The sequence below is a fragment of the Hyperolius riggenbachi genome, chromosome 8 (assembly GCF_040937935.1).
Source record: "Hyperolius riggenbachi isolate aHypRig1 chromosome 8, aHypRig1.pri, whole genome shotgun sequence".
Classification (NCBI taxonomy): domain Eukaryota; kingdom Metazoa; phylum Chordata; class Amphibia; order Anura; family Hyperoliidae; genus Hyperolius; species Hyperolius riggenbachi.
Window position 1 is genome coordinate 80,588,844 of NC_090653.1, and position 21,216 is coordinate 80,610,059.

At 44.2% G+C, this 21,216-nt stretch overlaps 1 protein-coding gene across 5 annotated transcripts in view; it reads right to left on the bottom strand.

Annotated features, from left to right (window-relative positions):
• NUMBL (NUMB like endocytic adaptor protein) overlaps window positions 1-21,216 on the bottom strand; it is a 131,740-nt gene that overhangs the window by 33,203 nt on the left and 77,321 nt on the right. For 2 of the 5 annotated variants that reach the window (XM_068250781.1, XM_068250782.1), the window contains exon 2: window positions 17,335-17,479. The exons of 1 other annotated variant lie outside the window; for it this stretch is intronic. Coding sequence is in view for 1 of the 4 variants with exons in the window: in XM_068250779.1 (XP_068106880.1) it covers window positions 7,302-7,324 (23 nt within the window). In the remaining 3 variants the exon portion in view is untranslated. Of the gene's footprint in view, window positions 1-7,301; window positions 7,456-17,334; window positions 17,480-20,332; window positions 20,353-21,216 lie in introns of those variants that run through there. 2 more of the 5 variants (XM_068250783.1, XM_068250779.1) reach the window with 2 other exon arrangements.

The following is a 21,216-nucleotide window of genomic DNA, read 5'->3' on the forward strand; positions in this document are numbered from 1 at the left end:
TCACGTCAGAGGTTAGAGAGAGAAGCGTCCATGCTGGAGCGCACGGAAGGCATGTAGCTGCCGCTGCCCGCCGCTGCACATATATAGTTATTTAAGCTGGAGGGGAGCTCAGAGGGGAGAGCCCGAGGTGAGGAACCGTCCCCCCCTCCCCGCCGAGTGCGGCCATAGCTTTCCCCTCATGCTGCAACCCCTCCAGCCCCCCAAAACGGCCCTGAGCGGGCCCCAGGGGGGGCCCCCCCGAGACCCCCCGCGGGCGCATGGGCTGCAGCCCCTATTGTTACGCCCATGGTTTCAGTCATAAACACGGTCACCGGTGAACAACAACGTGCTGTTGTTCTCATTATGATGCACATTTGAAGCTCTTGAGGGCCACATAAAATTGCAAGTAGGGCTGCATTCTGCCCCTGGGCTTTGTGTTTGACACCTTCCCCTTGTGTTTCCTGCTTGTGTATTTTATCAAATTAACATGTACCAGTATTGGCAATGTTTTCAAACTATACATCAAGCATATGTTTTTGCACTCGTGTCATGGTTTGTCCCGATTGTACAGTGTGTTGAGCTGCTCATGTAATGATGTTCCCCATCATTGTATGTTGTTGCACTAGGTACAGTGCTATGGAGGATGTTGGTGCTCTATGCATAAAAAATAATAGAGGGAGCATATACTATGAATCAGAGCTCTTGCGTGTCACCCTGCAGTAGGAGGCACAGATGCTGTGTTTTATGGCTATTATCGGTCACCCGGCAGTGGGAGGAGTAGATGCCACACCTCATAGCAGCCTTCTACCAATAAACGAGAGGGACAAGTGCCCTACCTCATCACTACATTCTGATTCTGTCACCTTGTAGTGATAGAGGCTATGCAATATTTCACAGCTCTCTTCTGTCTGCACTGCCAGATTTACCAGAAGGCACTGTAGGCACGTGCCTACAGGCACCTGATGATGGAAAGATAGCTCACTACCCACCCCTAGTGCCTCCTTCCCTGTGCAGAGAGTGAATGAGAGGTAACTTGTCTAGCGCTCAGCATTCCACTGATGAGCTCTTCCTTCAGTCGGGGGTACCACTAGCTACTTAATACTCAGGGCCCTTTTACACTTAATCAGTTAGTATGCGTTAGTATGCGTTTTTTCCATAGCAGTGCATTTTGAAAAAGCTTTTAGTTAAAACTCATATAGTGGGAACTGTGCCATAGGAAAACATGGACATTACTTTGAAAATCAGTTTTCCTTCAGTTATAACGGAGAGTAACTGATTAAGTGTAAAAGGGGCCTGAGGGTACCTCTGTCTACCTAATGCTAAGGGGCACATGTACCTGCTTATGATGGGCAAGAGAAGTAAGGGAGAAGTGACAGCTGAGGCAACCATTACACTTGCGGTGCAGTTCGGCTGGGATTTGTACTGTAGGTTCATGGAAGGCGAGGTCTAATGCTGGGTACACACTCTATACGCCGCTCGATTTCTGGCCGCTCGATTATTTCCGAGAGCATTTCGATGATTGTTAGGTCGATTCTCATGCAAAGTATGCCAAATCGACCTAACGATCCATCGAAACGCGAATCGGACATATCGTAAATAATCGAATCGATGGGAATCGAGCGGCGCATCGAGTGCGGGAATGCACCGTGTGTATCCAGCATTAGGTACCAGGACATCTGTGCCTACAGGCTCTTGTGATGTAAATCCGTGCCTGTATGTCTGTGTTGCCCTTCAGTGGTCTGTCTCATAGTTACCCATCAGTGTTAGGTAAGTGAGTATGGTTTCAATTATATATCAGATGCCCGCAGATGAGCAGATTTCACCGTCAGCTGTAATTCCTGGCCTCCTCTATAAGGCAGATAAGTACCACCACCTGCTGTGGCCATTGCTTCTGGCTTGTGTGAATCTTCTAAAGGCACGTCCACAGCAAAAGGGTCATCCTGCTCCCTGTGGTGAAGGCGAACACTGAACTCCATCAACAAGAGAAGCTGAAGCATGCTGAGAAATATTTTCCTCAGAGCTCAGCGTTGCTTGCACATAGATTATATCATTGTCACCACTGACGCTGGAACTAGTGGCTAGGGATGATTGCCTATTATTATCTCTACTGCTGACGTCACTTGTGAATTTTCCACAGGTCAACCTTTCTGTGTGAAATTGACGGGCATAGATGTTTGGATAGGTAACTTAGGGAAAATTCTAGGCTTCAAGGGTATGCGTGTTTTACCATTTTTAACACATCCGTCTAATGTAAATTCTCACTGTAGATAAACATTGCTCGATAATCATCTCATAGCATGTAGAATATAATATAGGTATATAGATTATCTGAGACATAAATGACTAGATGATAAACATTGTATGGTAAGCACTATTTCAAGCAGTGGCGTAGCAATAGGGGATCCAGAGATGGTGACCGCACCAGGGTCCCTGGATCAGAGGGGCCCGGTAGGGGCCCTCCTTCAACAGCTTTATTAGCTCTATTAGTACTAAGCTGGTAATCACCTTTATATGAGCTTTGATTAGTTGTAATCATTAATAGAATGTTCTCTTTCCCAGCCTACATCTCTCTGACACTGCAGCTGTGCTTGGCAGGTTTTGGTGTTTCATATCACTTGTTATGTATAGAGTGCTTAAGGAAGCCCAATGTAAAACTTGCACTGGGGCCCAGAGCTCCTAAGCTATGCTACTCACTGGCGCATTCAGCCGGGGGTTACCGATGTCTGGAATACCCCCTTGAGACTACTGTACTTTTTTTAAAAAATTCCCTGAAATCGCTGATGCGGGCAAGCTGGTAAATATACAGAGGCTTGCCTCCTGCAGGGTCTGTGGGAAAATATACAGAGGCTTGCCTCCTGCAAGGTCTGTGGGAAAAACACTTAGGTTGTTTGTGCATGTCAAGTGACAGGCAGCCTATTGTGCCATTCAAAGTGCGGAGCTAATGTCCTTTAACCACTTGCCGACCGCCTACTTCATATTGGCGGCGGCAAAGTGGCAGCCCCAGGACCACGTAACGCAGAATGGCGTCAGGTCCTGGGGAACTGTTTTGCCGGGGATCGCGCGCTGGGATGCGCGCGCATCCGCCTGCAATAGGCTCCGCCCACCCGCCGGCCAATCGGAAGCGCCGGCGGGTTGTTAACCCGACGATCGCCGGATAGGAAGCGTATAATAAGCTTTGTAATGTTTACAAAGTGTATTATACAGGCTGCCTCCTGCCCTGGTGGTCCCAGTGTCCGAGGGACCACCAGGGCAGGCTGCAGCCACCCTAGTCTGCACCCAAACACACTGATCTGCCCCCCCTGCCCCCTGATCGCCCACAGCACCCCTCAGACCCCCCCCCCCCTGCCCACCCCCCAGACCACTGTTTGTACACAATCACCCCCCTAATCACCCATCAATTACTCCCTGTCACTATCTGTCAACGCTATTTTTCTTTTTAGTCCCTAAACTGCCCCCTGGGTAATCCTGATCACCCCCCCACCCATCAGATTCTCCCCAACCCCCCCCCCCCCCCTGTGTACTGTATGCATCTATCCCCCCTGATCACCTGTCAATCACCTGTCAATCCCCCCCTATCACTGCCACCCATCAATCAGCCCCTAACCTGCCCCTTGCGGGCAATCTGATCACCCACCCACACCAATAGATCGCCCGCAGATCCGACATCAGATCACCTCCCAAGTGCAGTGTTTACATCTGTTCTCTACCCTAAACACCCACTAATTACCCATCAACCACCCCTATCACCACCTGTCACTGTTACCCATTAGATTAGACCCTAATCACCCGCCCACACGCTCAGATTGCCCTCAGACCCCCCCTTATCAATTCACCAGTGCATTATTTACATCCGTTCTTCCCTGTAATAACCCACTGATCACCTGTCAATCACCCCCTGTCACTGCCACCCATCAATCACCCCCTGTCACTGCCACCCATCAATCAGCCCCTAACCTGCCCCTTGCGGGCAATCTGATCACCCACCCACACCAATAGATCGCCCGCAGATCCGACGTCAGATCACCTCCCAAGCGCAGTGTTTACATCTGTTCTCTACCCTAAACACCCACTAATTACCCATCAATCACCCCCTGTCACTGCTACCCATCAGATTAGACCCCTATCTGCCCCTTGCGGGCACCCAATCACCCTCCCACACGCTCAGATTGCCCTCAGACCCCCCCCCCCTTATCAATTCGCCAGTCACCCCCTGTCACTGCCACCTATCAATCACCCCCTGTCACTGCCACCCATCAATCAGCCCCTAACCTGCCCCTTGCTAGCAATCTGATCACCCACACCATCAGATTGCCCCAGACCTACCCTCAGATCACCTCCAAAGTGCATTGTTTACATCTGTTCTGCCATCTAATCACCCACTGATCACCCATCAATCAGCCCCTGTCACTGCTACCCATCAGATTAGACCCCTATCTGCCCCTAGGGCACCCAATCACCCGCCCACACCCTCAGAACGCCCTCAGACCTCAGCCCTGATCACCTCGCCAGTGCATTGCTTGCATCTATTCCCCCCACTAATCACACCTTGAGACACCCATCAATCACCTCCTGTCACCACCTGTCACCCCCTAACACACCTACCCATCAAATCATGCCCTAATTTGCCCCGTGTGGGCTCCTGATCACTCGGCCAAACACTCAGATCCCCCTCAGACCCCCTTCCGATCACCTCCCCGGTGCATTGATTGCATCTATTTTCCCCTCTAACCACCCCCTGAGACACCCATCAATCACCTCCTGTCACCCCCCTAGCACTCCTATCCATCAGATCAGGCCCAATACAACCTGTCATGTAAGAGGCCACCCTGCTTATGACCGGTTCCACAAAATTCGCCCCGGGTCTACATGAAAAGGGCGCCGGTAAAAAAGGGCGCCTGGTAAAGCCCATATATACCAACTTCGGCTACAAAAAAGGCGCCTGGTGGAGCCCATATATACCAACTTCAGCTACAAAAAAGACGCTTGGTGTAGCCCATATAAAAACTTCGGCTACAAAAAAAAAAAGGCGCCTGGTGTAGCCCATATAAAAACTTCGGCTACAAAAAAACTCCGGGATGTGTTAATTACTATTCCCCTCCAGGCCGCCATGGATAGTGAGGGAATGAAATAATTCGGCTTACAGTGCTTGTAGCCCATATAAAAACTTAGGCTACAAAAAAAGGCAATAATATGAGCTACAAAGGGGCACCTTACTGTAGCCGAAAACCTTGTAGCCGAAAAAAATACAGGCTACAAAGGGGAGCCCGCTTGTAGCCTAAAACCTTGTAGCCGAAAAAATATGGGCTACAAAGGGGAGCCCGCTTGTAGCCTATATCAAAACTCGGGCGCCATTTTCTACACCTTGTAGCCCATAGTTCCAGAAATAACATTGATGTCTATGGCGGCGCCCTTTTCATACAGGCAGCTCGGGCGCCCTTTTCAACCGAAACCTTCGCCCCCTCATAGACCACCTGCCATCAAAATTTGCAGATGCTTATACCCCTGAACAGTCATTATGAGACATTTGGTTTCCAGACTACTCACGGTTTTGGGCCCGTAAAATGCCAGGGCAGTATAGGAACTCCACAAGCGACCCCTTTTTAGAAAGAAGACACCGCAAGGTATTCTGTTAGGTGTATGAAGCGTTCATAGAAGATTTTTTTTTTGTCAAAAGTTAGCGGAAATTGATTTTTATTGTTTTTTCACAAAGTTTCATTTTTCACTAACTTGTGACAAAAAAATAAGATCTTCTATGAACTCACCATACTCCTAACAGAATACCTTGGGGTGTCTTCTTTCTAAAATGGGGTCACTTGTGGGGTTTCTATACTGCCCTGGCATTTTAGGGGCCCTAAACCGTGAGGAGTAGTCCAAATGCCTCAAAATGACCTGTGAATAGGAAGTTAGGCCCCTTAGCGCACCTAGGTTGCAAAAAAGTGCCACACATGTGGTATTGCTGTACTCAGGAGAAGTAGTATAATGTGTTTTGGGGTGTATTTTTACACATACCCATGCTGGGTGGGAGAAATATCTCTGTAAATGACAATTTTTTGATTTTTTTTTTACACACAATTGTCCATTTACAGAGATATTTCTCCCACTCAGCATGGGTATGTGTAAAAATACACCCCAAAACACATTATACTACTTCTCCTGAGTATGGCGATACCACATGTGTAGCACTTTTTTGCACCCTAACTGCGCTAAGGGGCCCAAAGTCCAATGAGTACATTTAGGCTTTACAGGGGTGCTTACAATTTAGCACCCCCCAAAATGCCAGGACAGTAAACACACCCCACAAATGACCCCATTTTGGAAAGTAGACCCTTCAAGGTATTCAGAGAGGAGCATAGTGCGTCCGTGGCAGATTTCATTTTTTTTTGTCGCAAGTTAGAAGAAATGGAAACTTTTTTTTTCCTTTTTTTGTCACAAAGTGTCATTTTCCGCTAACTTGTGACAAAAAATAGAATCTTCTATGAACTCACCATGCCTCTCAGTGAATACTTTGGGATGTCTTCTTTCCAAAATGGGGTCATTTGGGGGGTATTTATACTATCCTGGAATTTTAGCACCTCATGAAACATGACAGGTGCTCAGAAAAGTCGGAGATGCTTCAAAATGGGAAAATTCACTTTTTGCCCCATGGTTTGTAAACGTTATAACTTTTACCCAAACCAATAAATATACACTGAATGTTTTTTTTTTTTTTATGAAAGACATGTAGCAGAATAACTTTTGCGCTTAAATGTATAGGAAATTTTACTTTATTTGAAAAATGTCAGCACAGAAAGTAAAAAAAAGTCATTTTTTTGACAAAATTCATGTCTTTTTTGATGAATATAATAAAAAATAAAACTCGCAGCAGCAATCAAATAGCACCAAAAGAAAGCTGTATTAGTGACAAGAAAAGGAGGTAAAATTCATTTAGGTGGTAGGTTGTATGACCGAGCAATAAACCGTTAAAGCTGCAGTGGTCTGAATGGAAAAAAAGGCTCTGGTCCTTAAGGGGTTTTATGACTGCAGTCCTTAAGTGGTTAAAGTGATTGGACCCGCAGGGGTTCAGGGTACGATGAGTGGAGCTCTTGTCATTGCCAATTAGCAGGCATATGTTCGCAGCGCTCGCTATGCTACTCTGATAATGCCCCTTAACTCCGATAAGGCCCCTTAACCCTGTTAAGGCACCAAGACGGCCCCTTAAAGGGGCACTACAGCAAAAAATTGTAAAAATGTAAAATATGTGCAAACAGACAAATAAGAAGTACATTTTTTTTCAGAGTAAAATGAGCCATAAATTACTTTTCTCCTATGTTGCTGTCACTTACAGTAGGTAGTAGAAATCTGACATAATTGACAGGTTTTGGACTAGTCCATCTCTTCATAGGGGATTCTCAGCAAGGCTTTTATTCTTTATAAAGATATTCCCTAAAAAGGATTCATACAAAGATGCTGGCCGGCTTCCCTGCTCCCTATACAGTTTTTTGGCAGTTGGACAGAGCAACTGCCATTCACTAAGGCCCACTATGTCTTAAGGCTCACTAACTGGCTTAGCGCCGATTAGTGAATCAAGCTCTATGTAGCATATTCCACTGAATTGTCCAAACTAAGTTCCTCTCTCAGGGAGTTGTTCCAGCGCTGTCCCCAGTTCAAATTTGCTGCATCCAGAAGCCCTTCCAAAGATAGGCAGCTCCATAATACGCCAACGCACTTTTGTGCATGAGCAGTATGGAGCCACCTGTCTTCAGAAGCACTCGGGGACATAAGTGCTTCTGGACCTGTCAGGAACCACCCCCCCCCCCCCCCTTAAAAAACCCTGCGTTTTCCCCGCTACTGAGTTCAAGCGCACATTACAATAGATACAGTATAATGTAGGAAATTCCAAAACAATGCTTTAAACTCGAGTGAGACCACCACCAGGGTACCCATTGGGGAATGAACTGACCACTGCTAGGTTGGTCAGTATCAGCTCAATGCTGGGACGCTTCAGCTCTTCAAGCTCCCGATCTCCTTTGCATTTCATCACAAGCCAAAGTACCTCAAAGATGCCAAAAAAAAAAAAAAAATGCCTTCCATAGTGCAATTCCATAAAACCCATCAAACTGCATTGTTGCACAGTCAGCGGTTTTCTATGGGCTTTCCCCCGTTGCCTCTTCTCAAGGAAGCCCCGCGCCCGCATCCCTCGCACAGTGTCTCTCACCCGCTGGTCCGAGTGGCCCATGGGAATGGAGAATGGAGCAGATACTGACCAACCTAGCAGTGTTCGCACTGCTTCAGGTGAGTTCATTCCCAAAATGGGTGCCCTGGCTGTGGTCTACCTTGAGTCTAACTCCAGGGGATTACTGTGTCTATTGCGATGTGCACTTTACTAGTACTTACCATACAGTGAGAGACAAGAGAGAGCACATTTAAAAATAGACTAAGTGTTTTAAAACAGTTGATTCTTTTGCACTATATGCACTTTAGGGGCATATGTATATTACTGGTGTGACTTCAGTACTTTCAAATAGAGTATACAGTATGTATATGAAAATCATCGGTGGACATACAGATGACCACAACACACTAGAAGTGGCCTAGAGGTGCTAATAATCTAGTCCTGCCTAGAAATCATCAGTAGATTTATTGTTTCATTGCATAAGAGACACTGCAGCTCGGCAGAGCCTGGGAGGATGACAGTCTAGCAGAGGTTCTGCACTCTGGTATGGAAGTTTCACACAAATATTTATCAGACTTTGGATCCAGTGCTGTGTGTGGTCTCTGTTTAAAGGGGGATTCACAGTAAAACACCCCTGCTGATCAGGGAAAAAGGGGGAGCTGGGAACATGCCGACACACAAGTCAAATGGAGCATTTTCTTCTAAAATGGTTTTGTCTAACGAGCTACTAATTAGCAGCGGAGTGGCGAGAGAGAAAAGACAGTCTGTGGGTTTTTGCTTTGTAGGATGGAATTCTATAGGACGCATTGTAGAAGAATAGATAGAGAATCCATCAGTCTGCTGACGCTGGCAGAGAACTCGAAACACATTGCCCATACAACTCTGCACAGCGCTGCCAACTGCCCCTGTGTAGCCCTCACAATGAGACATATCCCCATTTATACCACACTGGCATCCTATACAATGAGTATAGGCAGGAGACAAACCGAGGGCTACAAACGCACTGATACAGACTGCTAACATTAACTGGACTTTAAAGAGCTTTTCACATATACTTAAAGGGGAGCTCAGACAATGCCAGCACTTTGTTACATATAATTACTTTCATTTCGACATGTGCGCAACCTTACGATAAATTAGCAGGATAGACCTGGCTGCGCAAAACTAGGGAAAGGCATCCCAAAACTGCATATGTGTACGTCTACATTGTCAATGTTACTTTTGCATTTTATAAGATGTGTATTTTACATTCACAGCTCCCAGTTTATAACAAGTTTGGTTAACTTCTTAAAATGAACCTGAGGTGAGAGTGATATGGAGGCTGCCATATTTATTTTCTGTTAAATAATACCAGTTACCAGGCAGTCCTTTTCATTTGCTGGCATCAGTAGTGTCAGAGTCGAAACCCTGAAGCAAGCATGCGGCTAAACCAGTCAGACTTGAGTCAGAGCATCTGATCTGCATGCTTGTTCAAGGTCTATGGCTTAAAGCAGTGTTCCCCAACCTTGTCCCTAAGTACCACCAACAGTGCATGTTTTGTGGAAATCCATACAGGTAATAAATCAGCTCTGCTGAGACACTAATTACCTCACCTGTGCATGTTTGTGGTTTTCTGTAAAACATGTACTGTTGTTGGGCCTTGAGGATAGGCTTGGGGAACTGTGTCTTAAAAGACCTACAAGGCCAAAAAAAGAAGAAATGTAGTTTTACTTACCTGGGTTTTTTTCCAACCCCTAGAAGTCATTCTAGGGGCATCCACGTCATCGGGGGTGTAGTACTGCTCTGACGCAGTACGCTCCGGTAACGTGGGCCCGTGCATGCGCATAAGGCGCCGACTCATCGGGGTCGAGGCTGCTAGCAGGACCCCGGAGAGGACTGGAGCTGCGCCAAGGGAAGAAGCCCCAGGTAAGTAAAACTAATTTTTGGGGGGGCCTCGTGAGTACTTTAAAGCATTAGACACATAGAATCAGGGGGACAGCCAAGCAACTTGCATTGTTTAAAAGCAAATACATACTGTAGCCTCCATATCATTCTCACCTAGTGTCCACTTTAAGAGGTAAGTTCACATGGGTGGTTGGTTATCGGTGCGGTTACCACTGAGGAAAGCAAGGGTGGGGATGAGGGTTGGTCATTGATGGAGTCAAAGACCCTTTTTCAAGTGCCTATTGACTGAGCCACATCTGGCCAAATTCATACTGCGTTCGTTTGGCAGTCCCACTGGAATCTATTGAGGAAATCGAAGAGACAACAGTTGCAACAAATCCTTCAGGTATCTAGGGTCCAAACTGTACAACTATTTGAATGTCAATAAGCCAAAAACATAACTAGTTGGGACTCTGCGTTCTATTTTTGTGATCAGGCCATTTGTTTGCAGGGAGGGCGGCGGCTATTAATGGAAAACTTACTCTTTTTCTTTTAAAATGGCCAATAAAACTTCCCGCTGATTGAAATCTTCCTGCATTTACTGATGGCTAAAACTAGAACTCTGGTAGAGAAAAGATTGTGAGCTCAGCTGAGGGGCAGTATGTAGAGTTGAGCTGAAATTTTCGTAATTTCGCATTACTATAATTACGCATGCGAAATTTGTGATTACGATGCGAAATTAGCGTAGCGAAATTGCCATTAAAATCGTAATTGAAAATACCGTAAGCGTAATTTTCAAGGCGAAATTTCGCGTTTCGTTCATGCCGTAATTTCGCATTAAACGCTACCGTAATTTCGCGTTAAACCGTAACGCTCCGTATAATATAAAAAAGCCGCCGACTTTAAGGGTTAATAGCAAAGCCCCCTTAAATGCTAAGAGCCTCAAATTTGGAGAATATATTAAGGAGATCAGGAGGAATAAGAGGAAAAATTTTTTTTTCAAAAAGACCTTATAGTTTTTGAGAAAATCGATGTTAAAGTTTCAAAGTAAAAATGTATACATTTAAAAACCCGCCGACTTTAACGGTTAATAGCAAAGCCTGCTTAAAGTTTAGGAACACCAAATTCCTAGGGTATATTAAGGGGATCAGTGGGAATAAGAGGAAAAAATTTTTTTTCAAAAAGACCTTATAGTTTTTGAGAAAATCGATTTTTAAGTTTCAAGGGCGAAAATGTCTTTTAAATGCGGAAAATGTCAGTTTTTTTTGCACAGGTAACAATAGTGTATTATTTTCATAGATTCCCCCAAGTGGGAAGAATTTTACTTACTTCGTTCTGAGTGTGGGAAATATAAAAAAAAAAACGACGTGGGGTCCCCCCTCCCAGACCTCTTTAACCCCTTGTCCCCCATGCAGGCTGGGATAGCCAGAATGCGGAGCACCGGCCGCGTGGGGCTCCGCACCCTGACTATACCAGCCCGCATGGTCCATGGATTGGGGGGTCTCGGAAGGGGAGGGGCAGCCAAGCTTTCCCCTCCCCCTCCGAGCCCTTGTCCAATCCAAGGACAAGGGGCTCTTCTCCACCTCCGATGGGCGGTGGAGGTGGAGGCCGCGATTTCCTGGGTGGGGGGTTCATGGTGGAATCTGGGAGTCCCCTTTAAAAAGGGGTCCCCCAGATGCCCACCCCCCCTCCCAGGAGAAATGAGTATAGAGGTACTTGTACCCCTTACCCATTTCCTTTAAGAGTTAAAAGTAAATAAACACACAAACACATAGAAAAAGTATTTTAATTGAACAAAAAACATAACCACGAAAAAAGTCCTTTAATATTCTTAATTAACCATTAATACTTACCTGTCCCTTTAAATAAATGATCCCACGCAATATCCTCGGAAATGTTCTATCAGTTACAATGTAACAAAGTTATTGCAATGTAACAACTTTGTTACATTGTAACTACGCCGCACCCGACGTCACTCACCGCCGCCGCTGCCACCGCGTCTGCGCTGCAGGACCCGACAGAGCTCTGAGCTATATAGCTCAGAGCTCTCTAAGCATCTTTGTATTTGGGCTCCAAGGAGCCCCATTGGTCCTTAGCAGACCAATGGGGTTCCTTCTGATTTGAAGGAACCCCATTGGTCTGCTAAGGACCAATGGGGCTCCTTGGAGCCCAAATACAAAGATGCTTCTCAGAGCTCTGAGCTATATAGCTCAGAGCTCTGTCGGGTTCGTGCAGGACGCTAAGTCCCCGCCGGCTCCGCTGCCCTCCCCGCCTCTCCCACATGTCACCCACATGTCACCCACATGTGGGTGACATGTGGGTGACAGATGTGGGCGGGGTGGACAGCGGGAGCTGCGGGGACTTAGCGTCCTGCACGGACGGGTATGCGGCGGCTGAGCGGCGAGTGGCGTCGGGTGCGGCGTAGTTACAATGTAACAAAGTTGTTACATTGTAATAACTTTGTTACATTGTAACTGATAGAACATTTCCGAGGATATTGCGAGGGATCATTTATTTAAAGGGACAGGTAAGTATTAATGGTTAATTAAGAATATTAAAGGACTTTTTTCGTGGTTATGTTTTTTGTTCAATTAAAATACTTTTTCTAAGTGTCTGTGTGTTTATTTACTTTAACTCTTAAAGGAAATGGGTATGGGGTACAAGTACCTCTATACTCATTTCTCCTGGGAGGGGGGGTGGGCATCTGGGGGACCCCTTTTTAAAGGGGACTCCCAGATTCCACCATGAACCTCCCCCCCAGGAAATCGCGGCCTCCACCTCCACCGCCCATCGGAGGTGGAGAAGAGCCCCTTGTCCTTGGATTGGACAAGGGCTCGGAGGGGGAGGGGAAAGCTTGGCTGCCCCTCCCCTTCCGAGACCCCCCAATCCATGGACCATGCGGGCTGGTATAGTCAGGGTGCGGAGCCCCACGCGGCCGGTGCTCCGCATTCTGGCTATCCCAGCCTGCATGGGGGACAAGGGGTTAAAGAGGTCTGGGAGGGGGGACCCCACGTCGTTTTTTTTTTATATTTCCCACACTCAGAACGAAGTAAGTAAAACTCTTCCCACTTGGGGGAATCTATGAAAATAATACACTAATGTTACCTGTGCAAAAAAAACTGACATTTTCCGCATTTAAAAGACATTTTCGCCCTTGAAACTTAAAAATCGATTTTCTCAAAAACTATAAGGTCTTTTTGAAAAAAATTTTTTTCCTCTTATTCCCACTGATCCCCTTAATATACCCTGGGAATTTGGTGTTCCTAAACTTTAAGCAGGCTTTGCTATTAACCGTTAAAGTCGGCGGGTTTTTAAATGTTTACATTTTTCCTTTGAAACTTTAACATCGATTTTCTCAAAAACTATAAGGTCTTTTTGAAAAAAAATTTTTTCCTCTTATTCCTCCTGATCTCCTTAATATATTCTCCAAATTTGAGGCTCTTAGCATTTAAGGGGGCTTTGCTATTAACCCTTAAAGTCGGCGGCTTTTTTATATTATACGGAGCGTTACAGTTTAAGTTTAACGCGAAATTACGGTAGCGTTTAATGCGAAATTACGGCATGATACGACTGTAATGCGAAAATTACGCTTACGCGAAATTTCGCGAAATCCTTCTTCATTACGATTATGTACTTACGGCCATAATCGTAATTACACTAATTACGCGAAATTTCGCAAAATCGTAATTAGGTCATTACGCTCATCTCTGGCAGTATGACATGCCGATATATTCTATAATGAGTTGGGGAGATGGCAGTACTATATAAATACATCATAATAAAAATAACATCAGAAATAGCAGTTCTGAGATTTCTGACAGGTCCCCTTTCATTAGTTCTGTAATGCTCCTATCACAATGGAGAATCTATGGAAGTCTCTGCTCAAAGCTTGCACTGAAAGCTGTGTGAGTCACTGAGATAAGACAAAACCTTGCTAGATGGAGATAGGAAAAGCCTGCAGTTACCATTTCCAGAATTCAGCTCAACAGCCAGCAAAGAGAGCCTAATTACAATTTGTTTTAGTATCTTAATAAAAAAACAAAAAAACAACAGTGACATTGTGTACAGATGTGGAGTTTGCATGCTTCACCAAGGTGCCGGTACATAATGGTCCTCCCCCTCCAATCCACAGAAGAGGCAACATTTAGACATGTAGCAACAATTAAACTCAGAAAGAAACACATTACATGATGTACTTTCTATATCAAACCGCGCTTCCACCCCAGATTGTGCAGAAACTCAAGTCAAAGTCCATCTCCACATGGGGGATTCTCAGGGTTTTCTTGATTTTAACAGAATTTCCTGAACAGCAGTTGCAAAGTCTTAGGGCCTGTTTCCACTACACGCAGATTGGATGCAGAATGGATGCAGAAAAACTGACTCCAATGAATGCATCTGGGCCTGTTTCCACTAAACGCAAATTTTCCGATGCATTTTTTCCCATAGGCATTCATTGGAGTTTTTCTGCATCCATTCTGCATCCAATCTGCGTGTAGTGGAAATAGGCCCTTACTGAAAAAATAGTGTGCAAGTGAGTAGGGAGACTGGCTGGTATCTTACCATTTTGGTAGTTAAAACTGCTGTTCAGGAAATGCTGTTGAAAGCTGTGGTACGTCTTGGACCATTGGGGGACCCTTCTGAGGTGGTAGAGGACCTTAACATTTTCGGAGTGTAATCAAACTGCACCGCTATAAGTTTGTCTTTAAAAGATACCCGAAGTGACATGTGACATAGACATGTGTATGTGCAGTGCCTAGCACACAAATAACTATGCTGTGTTCCTTTTTTTTCTTTCTCTGCCTGAAAGAGTTAAATATCAGGTATGTAATTAGCTGACTCAGTCCTGACTCAGACAGGAAGTGACTACAGTGTGACAGCCACTTACATACCCGATATTTAGCTCTATGAGACAGAGAAAAAAAAAGGGAACACAGCATAGTTATTTGTGTGCTAGCTAGGCACTGTACATAAACATGTCTATCTAATCAAATACTTTGTGGCAGCTTGTTGAGAACAAAGGATCAGTTTGGAAATCCATTGTGCATCTGTGTATGGTATTTTCACTTTTCCCACCAATTGGAAAACTATTGTAATGATTGATTACCGAAAATGTCGCCTGCAGTTTGTGTGTACACAGCAATACTATTACTTGTCACAATGTCAGTGCTATGTTCACTAAGATCAGTCAGGACCATGCTATATATTGCCACCATGGTGCAGCGTGTAGCTTCCACACATACAGAAAGCTACGACAAGAAAACAACTGTAAAAATAGTACATTTTGCAAATGTCAGCTTAAAAGTAATGTACAAAAATTTTATCTTGCATTTTTTAAAAAGCTCTTTGAAAGTGAACCTACAGCCAAAACGGTACTATATCAGTAAGTGATCTAATGATTGATCTGGTAAGTGCCAACATTAATGCAGCCGTGTACATGAACATTTTCATATCTATTATTATACAAGTACAAATGTCCCTCATTCCTTCTACAGAATGCAGAACCCACTTCACTTCCACATTTGTACTTCTTATGTAACCTTGTGTTTAATGATGAAAAGAAAGTAAAAGCTGGGGAGAGGAGGACTGTCCTCATTGCCTGGCTCTGTCAGATAGATAGAGGTGGAGAGAGTGTATTGTCTCCTGTTGGACAAACTGTCTTAGTAAGAGATTGTACATTTGCCATTTAGGTTGCATGAAAAGATCTCTGGGCCCTACCAAATTGGTACCACTGATACGATACTGATACCACTGATACTAATACCACTTTCTAATGAGTACCACTGTTGTGTTACATCTGCTCTTCTACCCCCTCACCATGGGACAAAACACACTGCTCTGTATACATGCAAGAATTCTTGGCCTGAGCTTATCTCAAATATCCTTTAGGTAAACCAAAGCGGACATTGGCACTTGTAGTGACATCATTATGTTGGTGCCTTATAAACCAATAATAATCTGTAGGGTACCAAACCTATCTTTATAGAATAAAATAATTTTTGAGAATCCATGTACCGGTATAGTACCAGATCTCCGGATGAGTTTAATAACAGCCATGGACGTTTGACTTACGTCTGCCCACATTCTGGCATTTCCAATACACTTGTTTTACTTATTTGTTTGAATTATAAGAGGTATTTCAGAGAACACGGCTGTTAAAGGATAACTGAAGTTAGAGGGATATGGAAGCATTCATATTTATTGCCTTTTAAACAATACCAGTTGCTGGGCTGTCCTACATCCTCAGCCTTTAAAACTTTTAGCCCTATGCCTTGAACAAGCACGCAGGTCAGATGTTTTACTTAAAGTGACACTGAAGTGAAAAAAACCTCATGATATAATGAATTGGTTGTGTAATATGGATAATTAATAGAACATTAGTAGTAAAGAAAGTGTCATATTTTTATTTACAGGTATATATCTTTTTATTTATTTATAACAATGCATCATTCTCTAATATTTGCAGTTTCCACAATACACTCAGCATTTTAAATGATTTCAGAGTGTGCTAATGAACTTTTCTCTGCAGAAAAACCATAAACAAAGAAGAAACAATGAGACAATTGAGATAAGAGCTTCAAAAGAGAGTGCTGTTGAGACTTTATAAAATCACAGAGCTCAAAGAAGCTCTTTTGCATAGATAACAACTGAAGTTTCTTAAAGGTGCCCATACACTCGTCAGATTGGCAGCAGATAGATAAGAAATGCATCTGATGATCTATCTGATGCGTTTTTAGAACATTTTTTACCAGGATAGAATTCCAATAGATTTCAGTTTGAAATCTATTGAAATTCGATCTGATGGCATTTTTTTGCCATCAGATTTCCATTAAGGCCAATGCAAACTGATAAGCAATCTCATCAGATCGACCTAAATTTTCCACCCTGCCAGTTCGATGGAAATCCATCGAAATCGGCCATCGATCGGTCGATTGGCCAACCGATTTGCAATCGATCGCTCGATCGGGATCGATCGGCCAGAAAATCGCCTGAGTGTATGGGCCCCTTAACTCTTCCTGTACTGGAAACAATATGAGACTCATATCTGTGCTTTATTTTCATTTCTTGGCAGTACTACACATACAAATCATTATATCATAAATTTATTTTCACTTCGGATTCCCTCTAAGTTTGACTGCATTTGCAGCATGCTTATTTTAGGTGCAACTGATGCCTGAAAGATCTTCAAGATGCCAGGCAAATGGTATTGTTTAAAGGGAAATAAATATGGCTGCCTTTGTGATGATTGTTATGTTATGATTGTTATGATTTGTAAAATGAGAAATCCCAGCATTGCTGCGTTATCGTGTCTATAAGTTTATAGTTCAGATGGGTGCACTTACTGTGCGGGTGGGAGCGGCAGGGTGGTCTGATATGGGCATCCAACAGCCACAGGTCTCTGCTGGAGGCCTCCTCCAATGGCACAGAGAAAAGGCAGCGCAATGCTTACACAGGACAGCGGAGGAGGCAATACGAGAAACAGGGGGCCTACAAAGAAAAGAAAGAAAATCATTTATCTATATGGCAAATTTTCCAAAATCAAGTGCTGCATCTTTTCATCAGATTGGTCTTTCAAGTTGGATTTAGCCAGACCCACATTACAAGAAAAACCAGCAGCCTTTGCCAGGGTTGTACATGTCCCCATTTTCACTGACATTGATAAAAGAACTAATGAGGCTGCCATTGAGGATTACGGTATATATTTTGTACATTGTCAGTTTTCTCACTGTCACGCTCAGTCTGTAGCTTCAAAAATGAGTCTCTGGCCTGAAGCAAGCATGACGTTTGGAGCTTGTAAAACCACCAGTTGCCAAACCTGTCCCCCAGACACGGAATCACTAAGCGGCATAGCTGTAGGAACAGCCAGGTGCATACCTCCAAATCATGGGGACCACTAATCAAACTGAAATGCCCCTCCCCATGTTCACACTCCTTTTCCCATTTCCCTTTGGTGACTTATACAGTCTGGGGGCTCATCTGCCAGGAGGAATATAAGAAGTGTCGCTAACATCAGCCCCCACCCCATAACAGGTGTGGCCACAACAACATCTAAACTGGAGTACGTGCCCCTGTATTGGACCCCCCAATGATCACTGGCCTGGGGTTCCACCTCGCATGGCTCATATAACAAGTGTGGCCATCAAAATCTTTACACCCATAAAAAATGTAGGCATCCATAACAAGTTTACACCCAAAACACCTGATCTGAAGGATAGTCTCCGTTATCAGTAGCTGGGCCCCCCTACAGCTCTGGGCCTCCTGCGGTTGCAGGGGCTGCTCACCTGTAGTTACACCCCTGTTGGGCACCTCACAGAGCTGGCCTCCCCTGCATCCCGCTGGGGCTGCTACCCATATAGTTACGCTACTGGGAAGAGCTCATTGGCAAGGGAAACTATAAACTATATACAACTTTAGCAATAGCTCTTCACATATTCTATACATTATTAACACATACATATCATAACAGGTTAACTTCAACCACAACTGCAGATCCCATTACTATGGTTGATGCTGCCAGTTAAACTCGTGCAGCTGGCTGGAAAGCAAAAAAAAAAAAAAAAAAAGAAAAGATACTGGGTTGAGTGTGTGGGCACCAAATATATTGAATATTAGTGTCACTAGCAATGGAGACAGTGTCAATGTATCCTTGATAAAGCACTGTTGGACTAATGTTCAAAACAGAAGGAGGGAGACTGAGAGGAGAGAGAAATAGAGGAAGAGTATACAGTACAGAGGGAGGAGAGGTAGAAAAAGAAAGGAGGGCAGATTGGGAGAAAAACAGGGAAGAGAAAGGGGAGGGGGAACAGAAAATAAAACAGAAAAGCAGAGAGAGATAGACAGAACACATAGACGTAGATGTACGCTACACACAGTCTAGCAGCATAGCGTACGCACTTTAGTTATGGCCGATGCTTGTAAATGCCGTGCGATAGTGACTTTGGTGGACCGCGGTACTTTACTAGCGCAGCGCAGTAGTGAACGAGCTAGTGAAGTATTGCGGTCGTGATAAGTCACTATCGTGCGACATTTACAAGCATTGGCTGTAACTAAAGCGCACAGGCTATGCTGCCAGGTCTGCGCGAAACATAACTCGCGATCATTAAAATTAACTTGTGCTGACTAGCGCGCTACTTTTTGTGAATCAAGACCAATGAGAGACAGAGAACAGAGGGTAGAGAGACAGACAGAGAAAGAGAGAATACAGAGGAGAGAGATTGCATAGAAAGGGGGAGAGAAGACACAACAAAGGAGGGAAACAACATGAAAGGAGTACCTAAATTAATTTTGAAGGATACAATAGTAGCATAAAGTTTGCAGATATTTTGGGTGCCATACAGAAGCAATGAACTCCTAATAATAACTTTAGCATGTGATACAACACAGATGGGGCTAACTACAATCCAACCTTAAAAGACGTTCTATGTTGTACTGTATATGATCCCATTTACTCACAGAGACTCTTAGGCCAAATCGGAACACTCACATGCCAACCCAGCCCAGAAATCAAAGTGACATGCGTGCAAAAGCTGGATTCTGGCGGCAGCAGGCATGCAGTTTCTAATGTAAAATCCGCACCCAATTATATTCAGCAAAGCCTCATACCAGGAACCATTGCTGCGGCTGCTCAGGCCTCCTGCTTGCAGCATTGTAGAGATTAAACATAGCTCTGAACTGCTCCTTTCTGAACAGGGAATTAAAATCGCCCAAGTCTGACAGGGGGTGTAATGGTGGAGACAGGCAGAGCAATTGTTTTATGTTCCATGACCAACACCTGGAGGGCTGGCAAAGAAGGGCTGCCTCATGCTCCAGGGTACCTCTAGTAACCCCGACATACGCATTTCATTGGGCACTGATTACACCAAAGCTACTTTCATGTCTTTGCTGAATGGTGGTGCTTAACTGTGCTTTTGCCTTAAATGTTGCTGGAGGTATAGACACGCCCCTATTGGCACTAGTGCTTGGATGCAATGAGGGTTATTTGAGAATATAGTTCACCCCTTCAACACCAGGAAATCATCAGAATCACCACTGGGTAGATAGTTCTCTGCTTCCTAAAGTAGTATGAAATCTATAGGTGCTTTTATAGACTACCAGAAAAAAAGCATAAATTACTGACTAGGACGCGTTCTTAAAACCTGAACTGTATTCCCCCATCCTCCTAATAGCATCAATTGAAACATTCCCACTTGATGCAAACTTGGACACTAAGTATACTAAGTATATATACATTCAGTGTGGTAATCTAGAAGAATAGATGTAATCCAGGCTCCGAGTAGTGGCTACTCATGGCTGTCTTTGGTAGAGGTTTACAGCCATTCACATTGGCCTCAATTTACTAACCTTAACTCCTGTCTTTAATAACTCTTCTGAGCTGTTTTACAGTTATCACAATTATATCACCATGGTGATAACTGTAAAACAGCTCAGAGGAGTTATTAAAGACAGGAGTTAAAGAGGAACTCCAGTGAAAATAATGTAATAAAAAAAGTGCTTCATTTTTACAATAATTATGTATACATGATTTAGTCAGTGTTTGCTCATTGTAAAATCTTTCCTCTCCCAGATTCACATTCTGACTTGTATTACATGGAGACATTGTTACTGTGGGCAGATTATGGAGCTGTTTCTAGCTGGTCTGGCTTTAACAGACAGCTATTTCCTGTCTGAACATTGTTACATTGTGACAGTTTGCCCAGAGTACCGTACGGTACCAGAGCCTCTTGTGGGAGGGGTTTCAGCACAAAATCAGTCATACAGCGCCCCCTGATGGTCTGTTTGTGAAAATCATTATTTTTCTCATGTAAAAGTGGGTATCAGCTACTGATTGGGATAAAGTTCAATTCTTGGTCGGAGTTTCTCTTTAAGGTTAGTGAATTGAGGCCATTGTCACCTATACCTAACCTCCCCCACCCCTAATGTCTGTCTGTAACCTACTGGCAGGCCTGAATGTTGGCCTCTCCCCTTATCTGATAAGTAGTAGCAGTAGGGTATTGTACCGTGTTAGCAATCAGTAAAAGCAAGAAGTTTTAAATCAGAATGATACCATTTATTGGCTAATTAAAAATGAATAAAAATAAGCAAGCTTTCGGCCTTGCAGCCTTCGGGCTTATATCCTGTTAGTTTGCAAACTGGTGGTACAGACAGCTTATATACATGCAACATCAAAAGGGAAAACAGATATTTTTTTCAAGCATAAACACATGCCTTAATTCAAACAGACCATC